The 18,532-nt window shown below is 41.4% G+C and overlaps 1 protein-coding gene across 1 annotated transcript in view; it reads right to left on the bottom strand.

The window, feature by feature from the left end:
- Window positions 1-18,036, bottom strand: part of LOC124796140 (carboxypeptidase B-like) — a 164,664-nt gene extending 146,628 nt beyond the window's left edge. The window contains exon 1 of the mRNA XM_047260232.1: window positions 17,818-18,036. Within this exon, the coding sequence (XP_047116188.1) occupies window positions 17,818-18,036 (219 nt within the window). The remainder of the gene's footprint in view (window positions 1-17,817) is intronic.
- Window positions 18,037-18,532: the final 496 nt, after the last annotated feature.

Below are 18,532 nucleotides of genomic sequence, written 5' to 3'. Positions count from 1 at the left end.
CTCCATTAATATTGCGGTTTCTATAGAGCGTTTACCGTTGTTTATCGCGTTTTCTTTGACTAGTTCCTTTAACGACCAGTTTATGCAAAAACCAATCGTGACTGGGACATTTAGCAGGTGAGGGAAAACCTTATACAGAGGAATAATACTTTGAAATGTCATAGACCTTTATTAGTCCAGACATTGTCTCAGAATATCTTGTTCATGCAAACATTTACTTTGTTTAAGGATTGCTACATAGTTTATGTGCCATTGTTAGTTGTTTCAGACTCTAATGAGATGGTAACGATTTTGAAAATCATTGTAACCTGTACTAGCGTCAGGGTCTAACTCATCTCTAATTACGTGTTTTTCTAGTTTTTGTAGTATCATGGTGTGATGTTACATCGCACTGATTGCCTTAAACAGCAGTGTTGTCTAGTGGTCCCTCGTGGTATCCATTTTGTACAGTCGAACGACTGTACCGAAAAGCGATTAGAGGACCCGCTAGACAGCTACGTTATACTGGTTGCATGCAAATCATGCGTATCACAATTCAAGTCGTTCGGATACTTTTGCGCATGATAGTACATTTGGTCACCCGTTAATTTTTGTGATTTTGACTTAGAGCACGTAGTGCTGAATACATCCGGTATTTGAACTTTCACCGTTGCAAGTAAATGTCGCAAGATGTTGGAATGACCACAGTTGCTTCACATATGCTTCTCGAGCACACTGAAGTGGATGACAGTGGATTAACGCAAGTAAACGAATTTCATCATATGCCGACGTCTTCCTAAAAGTGGAGACTCACTAATGTCAAAAAGATCCTCCCTAAAATGAGAAACCATTTTCCTCCAATGGCATTACCCCCATACAAGACGCTAATGTTTCTGGCAGCCTGTGGTGCTCTCATACCCCTACTGAAGTCAAACAGAATTCAGAACTTGATACAATAAATGAAATGTCTGATGTCTGCAGGAAGTCGGCTTTCTAAGCGCTCGGGCTCTGGATAAAGGCGTCTGTGGAACAGAGAGGGGACGAGGGAGAAGAGGCGGTGCAAGGCTGTGGAAAACAGAACATGCAGACATAATTATTTTTCTGTTATTCGAGTTAACGTCAAGGCTAGCTGCCTTGCACTGTTATCTTTTATTGCAAGAGAATTTCAACAACTACTCCACATATTGATTGTATGTTCCATAACTCAAAATTGATGTCTGATTTCTCTCTCTCTCTCTCTTTCTTTCATCGGGTGAAACATTTCGCCTGTTTATCACAAAGCAGTATCATATGAGTATAAACTCGACAAGGTCATAATGTATGACCAAAGTTATTACAAATTCAAGCATAACAATAACTCAGCCTACTACGAGTTGTTCTCATGTCAGTCCAGCGATGTTGGCCTCGTGGATCACGATGTGTGACGTCAGGATAATCTTTAAGATGAAATTTCATAACACGATGCGTCACAGTTGTGAAAGACTGTTGAGCTCAGTCATATTCCTTTGTCTGGCTGCTGCTACATTATCTGCAAATTTAGAGATTACATTATTACAAAAGTACGAGAGCTACTTTAAGGAACTAGGTATTTCTAATATTACTTTTCATCGTTATACTAACATGCACTTTCTCGACAATACTTTGAAACACAACAATGTTAACTTAGCATAAGTTATCTCTCCATTGTATTTGGAAATGTTTACGTAGATTAACTTAGCTCCGCATGGGAAGAGGTGTAGGATCCCATTATTCATTTTGTTGTGATAAGGTGTTGTCACAAGCCGCAGACTCCAAACAACCCCCCTCCCACCTCCCACCTCATCTAACAGCATATCAATATGTAACAGCTGTATGTTTCATCTCATCTCAAACAAAATACCTCTTTGCTCCTCTCAGGAATATCTCTGGGCTCACAGAACACTTAATTATGGTTCCTACTAACGGTGGCTGCGCTATGCTTCCCTGGCTGCGCACTAAAACACTACTCATGCACTGTCCACCTACCCCAGAAAGTTTCGTGGAAGCCTTCCATACTTACGTGTCTTTGCGGAACAGTTAATCGTGTTTAGGAATTTAATGCTAATCATCTCCTCGCTAATTCGTCAACGCTTTGTACTCGTTACCCAGTGTCTTTGAGGTTCTCAGGAACAGATCGGCATTAGAACCAGCAAGGTGCCACATGACTGCCTCTGATTGAAAAATGACATTACTCACTCCAGGAAACGGTCTTTGACTTGTCCTGAAGGCTTGAAAATAGTGGAAAGGTGAATCAAGTTTGTAATGATATCAAGCTACTCATGGTTTCCTCTTTGATGTACGAGCAGTCACTTGGCTTTACTGCGCACACTTAACCTCGATAAGGACCTGTTTCATCTGCTTCCTTTGAGGCACTGTTCAACGACCCAAACGTATCCAAGTCGTAGAACGTTCGCTGACCAGTATCAGTGACGCTGGGAATCACCTCGCGAGATTAACAGAGGAGAACTCACCTATAGAAATGCGGAAGTTAGGAGCAGTTATTATTATTCTACTCTTCTGTATACCTCAGGAGCATGTGATGACAGAGACCCGTGGCAAGTTGTGTGAATTAAAGTCTTTAAAATATAGGGACGTATCAGATGGCGGGTTATGAGCCCTGTGGTCCATAGCTTCGTGCGTGGCAGGTAAATGAACAGAGAGTGTTCCACACTCCACTTCAAAAATGGCGTATGAACTGAGAGATTTGAAATTCCTTTCATTCTTGGCAAACATGACCATACTACCTTTATCTCTCGCCTTTCCTCGCAGTCATTCTATTAACGCAAGCACAATTCTGTAGTTCAGTGGCATCAGTAGTTTTAAAATCAGTTTCACAGGGATACAATGATGTCCCGTACAGGAAGAGCTTCAATATCATTACATGAGTGACGACCCATTTATGTTGCTCCTCACTGCAGAATCTTCACACAGACTTCGAGTAACACTGGATCTCTAAATTTACCCAAAAGGATTTCGCAAGGACAACGTAAACCTTAGACTTGCTAAGCTCCATAGGCTTTCCGCTCATACTTTCCTGTGAGCTGTACAGTTAGTTACGAGCCTTGCCGCGTGTCTCTGAACTCTTTCAAGGTCTGCTGCTATGTCTGCTTGGGAGTCCAAACATTGGGCAATAGTCCAGGGCTGTTCACATTAGTTGAGCCGTGCGTGGCTCGTGTTCCCGCCATCATGTATTTACACCCCGTTTTTTACTTCCACCTCAATACGTTAATTTAAATTACTAGTTTCACTGAGTTGCTGCTTTGTCTGACCGTGAGGGGCGTTAGCAGCGCGTATCGATGTACCTACTTTCGTAGTATCTTTGCTCGACTGCTATTACTTCCCGGTCGTGGTCTGTCGTAAGCCAGTTCATGTCGCGACTCTGGGCTGCCAGTCAGTGGAAGGGCGTCTGGAGCGCAGTCCGGACCTGCCAGCAGGGGAGTTGCAATGCGGTAGTGGTGCAGTCGGGTTGGAGCAGCAGTGAGGTCTGGGTCGACATGGCTCGCCCGACCATTGCCGCCACACATCAGTTTGAGCCGGGACACGTTGGTCGGTTGTCCTACCGGACGACCCGTTTTGGCTCGCCGATCGTTCATGAGTCGGTTGTGTGTGTGTGTGTGTGTGTGTGTGTGTGTGTGTGTGCGTCGACTCCCGATGTGTCTCCGTGCGTGCTTCGTTAGTGTTGAGTATCGTTCAGATGTTCGTGCAGTGTTTGTCAGGTTGTGTGTATAGTTGGCGTTATGTCCACTGACGACTATTTTAGATGATGTCGGCATTCTGGGGTGGTTGGTAGGTTTCCGCGCACCAGGGAAGTTATCTCCGCGTGGTGCAGTCGGCTGGGTCCTCTGTCTGCCGGTCCCTGCGCAGTGTCGGAGCGTGTGTACAGCTGTCCAATCGCTACGAGCTTCGTGGTTCACTGATCCAGGACGTTAAAGTTGAGTAGTGGTTTCAACTATCCAAGTCACGTTCATTCATGTTGTAGTGGTTCGTTTTCGGTGGTACGCTGTTGGCGAAGTTTTCCTGTCAGCAACACCGAGTGTTTCTATTAATGAAATTTAGCCGCCATGCGGTGCAGATAACTATATTGGTCGACTACAATTCAAGTGTACCAGCGGAATTTTCTGCCTTGTGGCCGTTAGGGTTCCGGTTACTGGCCACTAACGTAATTTCAATCAGCGTCCTTTCCTCACCTGTTGTCGCTGTGTGTAATTTTGACAGCTAATACATACATCGTTGCGGATTATCACGTTTGTAACCTTTTGTGTTTGAGTTCTCATTGTCGTGGCAAGCAAGCGGTTGGTCGGTCGGTCCGTGACTGTCCCTTGGTTGGGTTCGCACGAATTAAGTGTAGTTGGACTCACCACGTGTCTCGCCTAAGTGAACGAGGGCAGACCGATCCACAGGAGACTCCCGAGCGCCGTTCTCTTAGTCATCCTTTTGGCAGTCTTAATGTTGTTGTAATTTAACTGTATTTTATATTTTTAATTTGGCAAATTTAGCTGTGGACCTTCAGCCCTGTAAACATGTTCTCAGAGTTTCCTTCGAGTCCAAACATCATCGCCTTCTGGTCTTGAAAGGCTATCGTAATTTCCTCTGAAAGGTTTCACAAGTTATTATGGACCTTCCACCGCTGGTGTTGCAAAAAGGAAATTTTTAAACTTAATGTATTGTTTTACCGATTGTTGCAATATATATTTCCTTAATTCGCAGAATTCGACTTTGCGCCCTTCAACCATCTTATTGCGTTTGTTATCCCTTCCTGTGCACCTTGTGAGCCATCAGCCCTGTTTGCATCTTCAAACATTGAGCCCTTCTGCCTTCAGTACTCCGAAGATTTAACCCGGCGGTCTTCAGCCGCTCTGCATGCTGTTCTCATGTATGTATACGATTTATCTTATTCGTAAATATAACTGTGTGTTATGTCTTTTCAAAATTGAACTTCTTCTAAAGCATCTGTTTGGAGGCCTTCAGCCGCGAAGCAAATGTAATTCTTTGAAAAGTGTATTGGTGAACTAAATGATAATAAATTACTGTTGTGAAACGAATCCGAACGCAACTCCCTTGGCCCTTTCCACAATCCTAATTACCTGTTAGCTGGCTCTGAGCACTATGCGACTCAACTGCTGAGGTCATCAGTCGCCTAGAACTTAGAACTAATTAAACCTAACTAACCTAAGGACAGCACACAACACCCAGCCATCACGAGGCAGAGAAAATCCCTGACCCCGCCGGGAATCGAACCCGGGAACCCGGGCGTGGGAAGCGAGAACGCTACCGCACGACCACGAGATGCGGCCACCTGTTAGCTCTTCGCGAATTAGTGGGCGTTTCATTAGTGTCTTGTGCTTAAGTGCCTTTACAGATTCACAGATTTCCTCTGCCAAGTATTCGTCCCTTTGGCCTTACTTATTTTCTGCGTTAATTATCTGCAACACGCTGCTTTCCACTAAAGTTATAACAGCATGAAAGTGGCACGTAACTCACATACTGACAGAAATGTACTGCATGGTTGGATATTCAAGAGGTTTGCTTATCAGGAAAACCAGGAAAGTAAGTATGAATAATGTCATCTCCATTCGGCGTACAAATTGTCTCAAACAATTTGGGTCATATAGAAATAGGTGATAGTGGGACCACAACCGATTAAACTGAGATAGGGGACCAGTCGTCGGAAAAGAAATTTTTTTGTGTTATGGGCATACATATCGTACACTGCACAGACAATGTAGCTCTTAGTAATTGTTCAAAGCGACGGCCACCAATCTCAATGCATGCCTTGCGACTGCGCATGCAGTTCTGCCACTCTCGCAAAGATACTGGATGTCCGTTGCACACTGGAACAGGCGACGGGTGACAAACAGTGTACACCCTTGACCACCAAACAGACATACTGTACACAACACAGACGTACTGGGCTCATCGAACATATGTCACGTCAACCGCAAGTCACGTGATCCCAAAGTGCGTCATCCTAACTGGACGTTAGTGAATACCATCTTACCTGAGAAGGAGCACTTCATGCCACAGAGAACCGGATAAGGTTCCCACCAAAAACGTGTTCGAACACCGGACTTCGAGGACATGGTGTTAGATCGTGTGGCAGTCCGCCCAACAACAAGCACTCATCAATTTGCACACTTCGAAGGATACTGTGTAGAGAGTGGTGATAGAACATGTATTTCTCCACTACCATTACGAACGTGTGCAAGCACTGTTGCAAATGGTTCAAATGGCTCTGAGCACTATGGGACTTAACTTCTGAGGTCATCAGTCCCCTAGAACTTAGAACTACTTAAAACTAACCAACCTAAGGGCATCACACACATCCATGCCCGAGGCAGGATTCGAACCTGCGACCGTAGCGGTCGCGTGGTTCCAGACTGTAGCGCCTAGCACCGCTTGAACGGCCGGCGCACTATTGCCAACGCATGTTGAACCATGCCTTCTGTCAGTTGATTGTCTACCACGGTGATGGGGTGCTGAACTTCGTACAGTTAATATTATTGATGGATGCCTCATTCACCTGTGATGCTGTGTTTAACAGCCACAAGGCTACGTCTGGAATCTCCAGCCCCACCCACATTGGTGACCACCAGCAGCAATTCACAGACAAAGTGAATAAACAAGCCAGAACTTCATGAATATAAACCACTAACACTCACACTAGTAATTCCACACAAGTAATTTCCCACGCCTCAGCTCTCAGACGCAGTTGAGAGGGAAGGAAAATTTTATGATGGCAACGTCAGTATGGTCGGGAATTGTTCCACATTAGTTAACAGGACATTATCTGCTGCCTCCCCTTTCGAGTGGTCCTTGTCACTTGGTGTTTCTGCGAGGTGTGCTGCCACATTCCTTGGAGACTGTAACCCTTGTTGACTGCGAAACGACGTGGTTTCAACAAGAAGATTCCCCAGCCCACATCGACGTTAATGTCCACGAGCACTTAATAGACATATACTCTCATCGTTGGATTGGAAGGGGAGGTCCTGTCCGATCGCTGTTCTTCACATCTCTGGGCTTTTTCTCCTGGGGTTACGTCAAGACGTTGATGCATGGAACCCCCGAAGGAACGGACGAAGACCTGCTTGCGAGGGTCCAAGCTGCCTGTCTCCTGCTACAACAGACACCAGGCATCCTTTAGAGAGTGCAGCAGACGTTCATGCCCCGCTGCCATGCATGTATTGAGAATGGCGGCCATCACTTTCACAATTACTATGAGCTACGTTGTTGTAATGTGGTGGACGTTGTGTATGTCTATAAGACAATAAACATCCGGTTTCGATGATTGATTCCCTATCCCACTATCACGTATTTAAATTTGACCCAGAGTGTTTGAGACATCCAGCACATGGAATTATTACAGTATGTGTTTCTCATTCAAAAGTCAGAGAAGTGTAGGAAATCGTCTCATGTCTCTTGCGAGATGGAGGAAGGTCTACCAACGTGTTGACAGATGACAGGATGGTGGCCTGTCGAGATTGTGGTTTATATTTCGGCAACGTACATGCTCACAGTTGTTGGTACCTCATGACTCTCATGTGCATTTGGAATCGATGCGTTTAGAAAAGCTATAATCAGCGCCATGGAAGATATCAACAGCCCCAAATCATTAGTGCACGAGAGGACTGACGTACTCTTCACTATGCTCAGTAAGATTGCGCAGCCACGTTACGTATCCTCAGCCAGGTAATGGGCTTGATTGCAGGCTATTATCCTCATGTACAGTACGAGTAAGAGTGGAGCTACACAGACTGTCTGCATACTGACAGTTCTTGCCTTTTTCCTTGATATTACGTAATGGTGTGCCTACGTCACCCTACCAACAGCAGTGGCGCCATGCCGCCTTTTCAGACGTGCCCCGGTTCTGAGTGCAGCACAAGATCGACGTACATTTGTGTAAAGGTACCGAGGAGTACGAAAACCGAGGAGGACGAGCATTGCCAGGTACCATTCACCAATGTCATACCGGCCCAGTAAACGGCGTAATTCTATTGGGTGCCATTGGCTACACACACGATCGACTCTGGTTTGCACAGCAGTAGATTTCGAAAGCGCAGCTATTACTTTCCGACTTATTAAGCCCGTCAACAGTAACATAAATTCAAGGTACATGTCACTTAACCTTCAAATAAGATAACACAAGACTGCACGATGCTCGAGTTGTTCTATATTGAAACAATAAATATTCCGAAGTTGCTCTGCCCAGCAAGTTCTGTTTATCAGAAACACGTTGAACAGATCTTGGTCACGGGTTGCTGAACGACTGTCACGGAAAACCCTCAAAGGCCACTTGGATGCATGAACACTGGTACAGAGCTGAAGCAGCATGGAAGTTTCCATATCTTTCTTCAAAACTTAGTTCAGCTTGATGCCTAATGGGTTATGGCCGCTATTTGTGCCAGTGGTGTCATCTCAGTGTACTAAATTTCGTACCCTGTAAACTCTAACGTCACCTAAGTATGTAATCATGTAGTCTTCATACCACACTGTCTATCTACAGTAAGAAACATTTTGCTGTTTGCTATTTTTCTGGAGTTGCAATTTTAGTGTGCAACAGGTTATATTAATGTCAGTGGATGTCAGTGGCAATGCCGCCATAGACACACATGTGTCAGATCATAGAATTTATGCACCGTTGGGTAAGATAGGCACTTGGATGGGTGACCATCCAGGCCTCCATTCACTGTTGGTCTGCCAGAGTGCACTCAGCCTCGTGATGCCAATTGAGGAGATACATTAGCGAGTAGCAATGGCTCCAGGTCACAAACTGACACCTGGTAATTAATGGTAACACTTCTAACCATGTGACCGCTTTTGGGATTTGATTAAAAAGATTTAAACACATGGCTGAAGATGACACCTCTAATTTGCACATTTGCCATTGTCCTACTCTCCATCCGAAGTAGAGGATGTATACACAAAAATAAAACTGACAATGGACAGTACTGCGGTGTGAAGACCCGACACCTCTCCAAATTTCCACCCCATGACAGTAGTTCAATAATGAAGATATGGCGGTCAGTCGATGCAGTTGAGGTATTCGATGCTGATACGGATGGAGTTTTGTTTTAGTGTGTACTTATACTGGATTAGTACAGACGAACTTAACTGTAGCCGAGGAAATGCCAGGTTGTCAATTATGGTAAACTTTAATGTGGGTACTGCAGGTTGGTTTATAAATATCGTTGAATTAACTGTGCTGGTCACATTATAATTAATCTTCACTGGAATCGGATTTTACTTTACAGTAACGTAGTGTGTTAGTTGACAGTGACATGGAAAACTTATAGGAGTCAGGCACTAATGGCACTTCCTGGTATCTGTCTATAATTTATGGGCTCTGCCTCCTTCTCGTCAGTGGCTTTGGGTAAATGTGAGACTTTGAAGTTTTGATATGTTATGTAGGTTAGAAAATAGCACACCGTTATGCTGAAGGGCAAACTCTGAAACGTTTAGTAAGATTTGTATACTGTGTAAGGTGTCAAACAAATAATACACATTACATTGAATTCCTGTAACAATTCTGATTAAATTGATATGTCACATGGCATAGTTACATAAAAATGTACAAATTATTCATAGATAAAGTGAATAAACATGCCAGCACTTCATGAATATAAACCACTAACAGCCACACTAGTAATTCCACACAAGTAATTTCCCACACCTCAGCTCTCAGACGCAGTTGTGAGGGAAGGAAAATTTTATGATGGTAACGCCAGTCTCAATGTTAGGCCGAAACCCACAGAGCGGGAAATCTAGCTGACACAGTGAGATGTCAGAGCCACTGCGCAGGCCTGGGGATTAACAGTCGAGAGAAATTTAGAATAGATTCTCAGGTTCACAGCTCGCGCCGACAGCCGCCACTGCAGCCGCCGACGAAAGGTAAACACGTGCGCTCACGGTACGCCAGCAAGTGATATTCAATTAACTCTCAGAAGTGCCGAAGTCTCCGTCTCTCCTATTTTTTTTTCGTGTATTCAACCATACCCTGCAGTTAAACATATTCTCTTCAGCCGTCGTTGGTCCCGCTCTTGCAGGATCTTCTTCCGCCTGAAGCGATGTCGGAGATTTGATGTTTTACCGGATGCCTGATGTTCACGGCACACTTTCAAATGGTCACTACCTCGGAGATGCTGTATCCCATCGCTCGTGCGCCGATCATAACAACACGGTCAAACTCACTTAAATCTTGATAACCTGCCACTGTAGCAGCAGCAACCAATATAAAAAATCCACCAGACACTTGTTTTCTTATTAGGCGTTACCCACCACAGCGCCGTACTCTGCCTGTTTACATATATCTTTATTTGAATATCCGCGCCTACACCAGTTTGTTAGGTGCTTCACTGTATCTTATGCATTCACCCGCTCATACAGATTTGGTACGTGCCATATACAACGGAAAAAAATGTTACTTAATAATGCGTACATTACTGCTATAGCGGTAGTATCTTTTTTGGAAATATATGTCTCATCATGAAGTAATGTGTCTGGCATGCTTTTTTTATAGGCGTTGCCGACCGTTGCGCAGTATTTTGCCTATTTACACACGTATCTCTGTCTTTGCATACAAATGCCTATACCAGTATATATATATATATATATATATATATATATATATATATATATATATATATATATACCTTTTCCTATATTATTCTCTTCCTTGTAGCTAAGAAACTACTTTTGCAGCACACGTTTTGTGAGGTTAACTTATTATTTGGTGTTATTTACGATTTCAGTGTTCATTTGTGTGGTTCTGGAGATGGGTTTATTGGTTCACCACGCTCTACAGGACCTATTACACATTCATTACATCACCTTACATGCATTTTTCACTGTCTTTTGAACGTGTGTGTGTGTTCAGAGTGGGTAATGTGGCAACTGCAACAGTGAGTTAAACTTTCGTCTCTTGCTTGTGTGGTGTATGTGTGAATTGATATTTATATGTGTTTTCCTTTTGTCACTGTTTTTCATTTCACAGTGTTGCATTATGACTTTGTTCATCTGTTTTTCCAGATGGTATAATGGTGCATTCTTGAGATTAATTACAGGCCTCACTGGAATAAGTGGTTTGTGAACTTTGGCTTGGCTCTTGATTACTGGTGCTTGTAGGATATTCAGTGTGATGTGTTGTTTTTATCTATTTGTGATTATGTTTTGTGTCTTGCAGGTTGTTTAGTATGTGATTTTCGAAATGTGCTGCTGAATCAGATTTCAGTTTTATGATATTGCTAGAGGAGATCAAATCTTTGGTTTTTTTGTATAAAGTTTGCTATCGATCAGTACTGTACCAATCACTTTGTCAGCTATTGTGAATAAGATATTATTTGCGTGCAGTTTTTCTGATTTCTTAGTGCTGTTGTTTTAAGTTTGAAATTTCTCACTTTGCTCATTCTTGATATGGCAATTACAATGTTTGTTTCTTTCTTCACTAGCTCTCATATTAGTCCAGCATTTGCAGAGTTATTTTCTTGTTTTCTCTATCTGTTAGCATTATTTGTGTTACTACAATGTGATTTTTTGTTTATAGGTTGTCTGTCTATGTACCGATGTTGTGTTTGAAGTCTTTTTATAATATATGTCTTTCTGTCTGTGTTCATTCTTATCTGTGGGGTTTATTAGTTTTGGATGGAATTTCTGATGATACGTGTGGTATACTTTGTGTTTTTCTTTGTGGTTTTAATTTTTAGTTTCTGTTTGGTCTATGTACATGGGATTGATCTTGCTGTATTCTGTTTTCTGTATAATGTTGATCATCATCCTTGGATACTTAACAATTGCATATATCTCAAGATGAGCACGATATTACATTTTGATAATCATGAATTTCTTGGTATAAAGCGTCTTGATTTCCTTATCTAATCAAGTCTTTCTGCAAACGATGTCATTGTTTGTGTTACCATAGAGTTGTTTCTGCCATTTACATTACCACAACATGGAATTATATTATTTATTTTGCAAACCTCTCCTCTTAAGTGCCAGTCGTACAAGGATGCTGATACCCTACATGCCATTAAGTACGATCCTGCTCAATCCTTACATTCCATATTCAAATGGAATTCGTGGGATGCTCAAACAATGTGAGCAGCAGTATCACAGAAAAATAATCCTGAGTCCCTGACAGTGCCGGTAACTGTTACCCCTAATTACGTGAGCCACAACACGGCCTTCTCACAAACAGCTAAAATTCGAATTCGATTTCTGAACACAAACACCATTAAAGGCAGAATGTACATGGCAGTCTTCCTAGCTCTTTGTGTGATTGTGCTGAAATGGTGATCGTTTGCTGATTCATGCTTGTAGTACAGATGATCATGCAATCACTAGAAAGGAAGCTCACCTGTCGTGTAGCACTAGATTGTAGTGCTCAATCAACACAATCAAGACCATTAGTTAACAAAGCTTGTCCTAGGACAACTTGAACACCGGTCAAAACAAAGTCAAAACTTCCTCCACGAAAAACTGTTAGACCTTGCAAAACGTCAATAAGCTTAGCAGCTTCAACGTTTATGTTATACTCCGTCTCAAAGTCTCTGTAGATGCTATGTATGAGTAGGCGCGGCATGTCGACTGACGAAGCAGTTGGTAGCCCTGCACAAGGCCGCACGTATGGAGACAGAGCCCTCGTGATAGATAAGTGACTTAGGGTGTAATTAATTGTAGTTGAACACGTTTAACTAATTAAATACGTTCTTTAGTGTACTCTCAAGCTCACCATTAAACGTTTTTCTTTTATTAGCGTAGTGTTCTAGTAATCGGGAAAAGTTCGTTTGTTTACTTATTGCGGCTTAGGAGTAATTTTTTGATTGTGCATATTTAGCGTTATACCGCAATTGTAAGTGCATTTGCTGTAGTTTACCAGATTAAATACGTTAATTAGGGTGCTTTTCAGGCTCACCATTGAAGGTTTTTCTTTTATTTGCGTGTTGTTCCAGTAATCGTGAAAAGTTCGTTTTGTTTATATTTCGCGGCTTTACATTACTTTCCGAGTGTGCATACTTAGCGTTATACCGCAATCTTAAGTGCATTTCGTATAGATTAACTAATTAAATAAGTTCATTAGTGTGCTCTTCAAGCTTGCCACTAAAGGTTTTTCTTTTATTTACGTATTCTTCCACTAATCGCAATAAGTTCGTTTTGGTTGCATTCGGCTGTTTAGCTTATTTTTTGATCTTACATATTTAGCGTTATACGACTAATTTAAGTGGATTTGGCAATAGTTTACTCACATATTACTTTCGAAAATATATTTAGTGTCCTTTTGCATCTGTATTTAATATATTATCGTTATTACTTAGTATATCTCTTAACTATTTTCCAAACTACCATGGATACTAAGTGTGTGAGCTGCAGTAGGAAAGTTAGTTCAGGAGTTCTGTGCTGCTGTTGTGACAGGTGGTTTCACTGGGGAAACTGTAGCGGCGTGGGTATTGATGTAGCAAACGAGACTCTTCCATTCTTTTGCAGGATTTGCTCAAGAGATAAGATTATAGGTGAACAGGAGGAGAAAATTAGGGCCCTTCAGGCTGATTTGGACAGAGCGCGGGAGGAACTGAAGAGGTTAAGGGGGGAGGTGGGTAAACAGCGGTGGGAGATGGTAGTTGGGAACAGGGGCCACAGAAAGAGGACAATATCTGACAATTTCCCAATTGGCACAACCAATAGATTTGCCTTGCTACTACAGTTAAGTAGATGTAGTTAACATGCAACAGAATCTCAATAGGAAACCAACTCTTTAAAAAAAAAAGTAGAAAGTAAGACAAACGTTCTGTTTGCTATGTAGCAGCCATGGAATAGGTATGGGCCAGATTTGGCAGGAAAAATTAGGTGACTGGTACCAAGTCACAAACCTTTTCAAGCCAAGTGCATGACTTAGCGAGGTGATAGAGGATATTGGTTCCTTGTGCAAGATATTCACAAAGCAGGATCATGTGATTATAGTGGGTGGAGGGGGAAACAGTATTGATAGGGATCAGGGTTACAGTACTGAGTGTGACCTGGTGAAAATAACCTCGGCAACGACCCATACCAATGTTGGGCTGGTGCCTGCTTTCATGCGGCGTGATCAGCACCAGTTGAAACGCTCTGTCAGAAGGGTAAATATGGTGTTGGATCAGTTGCATAGGGAGGCCACTCTGTCGGACATTGGATTGGTTCCTGTCGAGGCTATTGACTGGGGGAATTTCACAAGGCATCGCCTACTCCTCAATAGGAAAGGGAAGGGTAAACTGGCAGGGTTGTTAGCGAAATCCGTAAGGAGGGACACTAACACTCATGGATGTAACTCGTTTTTGGACTAATATCAGTGTCCAATGAGAAGTTCAGGCAGGCAGGTGCTAAAGAGATCCTTAACCCACAACATTCTCACAACAGGAAAGTAAATAATAATGGTACCATATTTAACAAAAAATATTTGTGGATTAAAGAAAAAAGTAGATTCTCACAAAAGAAAGTAAAAAGTAAAGTTACCATTTATCACCAAAATATTCCAGGATGTAGATGAGCTTGTGGTATGTTTGGAACTCATTGAATCTGATAATGTAATAGGTATACTATGCCTGTCTGAGCATCACATTGTGTGTGATATGGAAAAGGTAATTCAGCTGTTATAAACTTGCTGCACATATGAGCAGAGAGTACAAGGTGAGAGTAGGAGTTGCCATATACGTCAAATGTTATCACTGTGTAAAAAGCTTGGATACAAAAATGTTTTGTCTAGAGCAACATATAGAAGCATGTGCCTGTCAACTTAAACTGAAGGACAGCTCTTTTATAATTGCAACAGTATATAGGCCCCCTTCAGGGAACTTTCATTTATTACTGGCAAACTTGTTGTGCTATCTGTAAGATAGGGGAAAGTAAATTATTATTTGTGGGGACTTCAGTTTTGATTCACTGAAAGAGTGTAATAGGAAGAATGACCTGGAAGTCTTGCTCGGTTCTTTCAATCTGACATCTGTCATTAATTTTCCTACTCAGGTAGTAAAGGACAGCAGCACATTGATAGATAACACTTTCACAGACCAAGATAGGTTTCAAAACATAAATTCTTGTCTTGTTGAGAATGGCCTTTCTGATCATGGTGCTCAGCTAGTCACAGTATATGACATAGCTCCATTCAGTAATTCAAAACTACCCTCCAAAGTTGTGCATTGAATTAATGACTCAAAAATTAGAAATTTCAGAGAAAATCTTCAGCAGTTAGACTGGGATAAGGTGTACAAGTAACCCGATGCTAATTTAAAATATAACTTATTTCATGATACACTTGTAAGAGAATTTGAAAACTGTTTCCTCAAGAAAGTAGTTAAATCTAATTATAAGAAACCATGTAAAAAACCTTGACTTACTAAAGGAATAAAATTAACTTGTAACCACAAAAGGGAACCGAATCTACCAACAAGAAAGTATAATGACCCACAAACAGCCAAATATTATAAAAACTACTGTGCTACATTAAGAAAGGTTATTAAAAAATCCAGAAACATGTGCATCATGTCTGAGATTAATACCTCTGATATCAAAATCAAAACAATTTGGAATATTATTACAAGGGAGACAGGGCAACCAAGAGTACAGGATGATGATGGCATTACCATCAAAGCGAATTGGAAATTGACACACAACAAGCCAGAAGCCGAAAACATTTTGAGCGATCAATTTTTAAATGTTGTAGAGACAATAGGATCTAAATGTTCATTAGAAGAAGCAAGGCAGTTAATAGAAGAGGCCTTACTCACACCCTTTGATAGAATTGTAATTCCACCCAACTCTCCTTCTGAAATTAGGAAGATAATAAACTCTTTCAAGAATAAAAGCTCACATGGAATTGATGGCATATGCAGCAGGATAATAAAAGCTTGTTCCCTAGAAATAAATGGGATTTTTAGCCACATATGTAATAGATCTCTGAGGCAGGGTATTATCCCAGATAGACTGAAGTATGCTACTGTTGAACTACTGGATAGAAAAGGGGATATGTCTCATGTCAACAACTACCGCCCAATCTCTCTTCTGACTGCCTTATCTAAAATTCTTGAAAAACTAATGTATTGTAGAGTAGCTTCACACCTTTGTAAAAATAAACTTTTAACAAAATGTCAGTTTGGTTTCCAGAAGGGTTTTTCAACGGAAAATGCTATATATACTTTCACTAATGAAATATTAAATGCTCTGAGTAACCTGAAGTCACCAGTTACGATTTTTTGTGATCTCCCAAAGGCTTTTGACTGTGTAACTCATGAAATACTTCTAGATAAGCTCAAGTACTGTGGTATGAATGGGACAATGCTCAAATGGTTTAAATCATACCTAACTGGAAGAGAGAGAAAGTTGAAATAAGCAGTTCACATAATATGCAAAAAACTGGTGATTTCTCAAACTGGGGAACAATCATGAATGGATTGCTGCAAGGTTCGGTCTTGGGTCCTCAGCTGTTCTTAATGTATATTAATGACTTGCCATTCTATATTCACGAAGATGCAAAGCTGGTACTTTTTGCCGATGATACAAGTATAGCTATCACACCTAACAGACAAGAATTAACTGGTGATACTGTAATGATGTTTTTCAGAAAATCATTAAGTAGTTCTCTGCAAATGGGCTCTTATTTAACTTGGAGAAAACACAGTATATAGAGTTCCATACAGTACATTGAATGACATCATTAATAAATATAGACTTCGATCAGAAATCAGTAGCTAAGGTAAAATATTCAAAATTTCTAGGTGTATGCATTGATGAGGGTTTGAACTAGAAAAAAAAAAAAACTGAGGATTTGCTGAAAAGTTTGAGGTCACCTACTTATGCTATTGGGGTCATTGCAAATTTTGGCGATAAACATCTCAGTAAATTAGTATACCACGCCTATTTCCATTCTCTGCTTTCGTATGGCATCATATTCTGGGGAACTCATCATTGAGTAAAAGAGTGTTCTTTGCAAGCTCATCCAAGATCATCCTGCAGACACTTATTTAAAGAGCTAGAGATCTTCACTGTAGCTTCACAAAATATATATATATATATATATATATATATATATATGTATATGTATTCACTTATGAAATTTGTTATTAACGAATTCAAAAGTAATAGCAGTATACATGGCTACAACACTAGGAGAGAGGATGATCTTCACTACCCAAGGTTAAATCTAACTTTGGCACAGATAGGGGTAAATTATGCTGCCACAAAAGTCTTTGGTACTTACCTAATAGCATCACAAGTCTGACAGATAGCCATATAACATTTCAAATGAAATTAAAATAATTTTTCATAGCAACTGCTTCTACTCATTAGATGATTTTTTGGATATAGTAAGTGGGTAATTTGCCCATCCCCCACAAAAAAAATTAAAATTAAAAATATTAAGTGTTATGTAATGTTTTGTGTAATGTAATATCTTGTATATACACCTTTTATTAGCCTGACACGTTCCACATCATTACGAAGTGTCGTATTGATGATCTATGGAACATTTACTAATCTAATCTAATCTGTATGCCGTCTCAACAGGTCGATTACTTATATAGAACTGTAAAAATAGGATGACGTATACGAGGTGCGGACGTAAAAATTTTATTGCTCTGGTGCAAATTTTACACGCTGTCATGACGTTGTTATAGTTGTAGCCTCGAGCAGAGCAAATAAATCTGTCAGGTGAATGACAAACGCAGATCCACAACGAATTTCGCGCGAACATAATGAGTTCGTACTTTAGTGGAAAGGAATTTAAAAAATCAAGACACAAATTACGCACACTGTCGTCATACCTGAAGGAAAAAATGTGAGAAGCAGAGCGGTGTAAGTCGTCACGACAGAAATGAAGCCTGAGACGACTCTCAGATCGAGAGTGAGCACCCCCAGCAGCCTGGTCGTGGGTCGAGCAGCGGACACCTGCAGCGCCAGCAGCCGCAGCTCCCTCTGTGTGTCGTCCGCTGCACCCCTCCTTCCCAGCAGCAGCTGCGAGCACAGCCTCACTGTGCGGTCTGCCTCTGAAGACACAAACTGAGCAGGTACTATGAATACTGCCATTGTGCTTGTGTTGTAAAGCAAGAGGAACCACGTCTGCTGTAAGATGTTAATATCTTTCATGCCGAGGAACACTGGTTGTGTTCCAATGTAGTAAATTATTTCCACAACTAATGACGCTAGTGCTGCGAGGTAAAGTACCAAAAAAGTCTGGTGAACGGACGTCACCACAACCGACATCTCACACAGCACCACATACACCCGACTAAGTGTTCGCACAGAGAATGGTGTGCGCAGATCGCCCCTGTTCCTTACCGAACACATGTCTGAGTACTTCTGCTTATCTGCTGCTCTGTGTGTCAAGTTCATCAGACAATCGTTAAGTGATGACAGTCTGTTCTTGACAACCAACTGTAGGTTTGCGAATCGTACGAGTGTTAGTACAGCCGTTATTAAATTGGTCATACCGAATACTGTACTCAGTTTCTCATCCAGAGTAACATTTGCAATCAACAGTTCACTAAAAATCAAGCAACAAACAAAAACTGCTATAGATAAC

This window comes from Schistocerca piceifrons, chromosome 4 (assembly GCF_021461385.2).
Source record: "Schistocerca piceifrons isolate TAMUIC-IGC-003096 chromosome 4, iqSchPice1.1, whole genome shotgun sequence".
In the NCBI taxonomy this organism is placed as follows: Eukaryota; Metazoa; Arthropoda; class Insecta; order Orthoptera; family Acrididae; genus Schistocerca; species Schistocerca piceifrons.
This window is presented reverse-complemented; position numbering and strand designations above follow the sequence as displayed.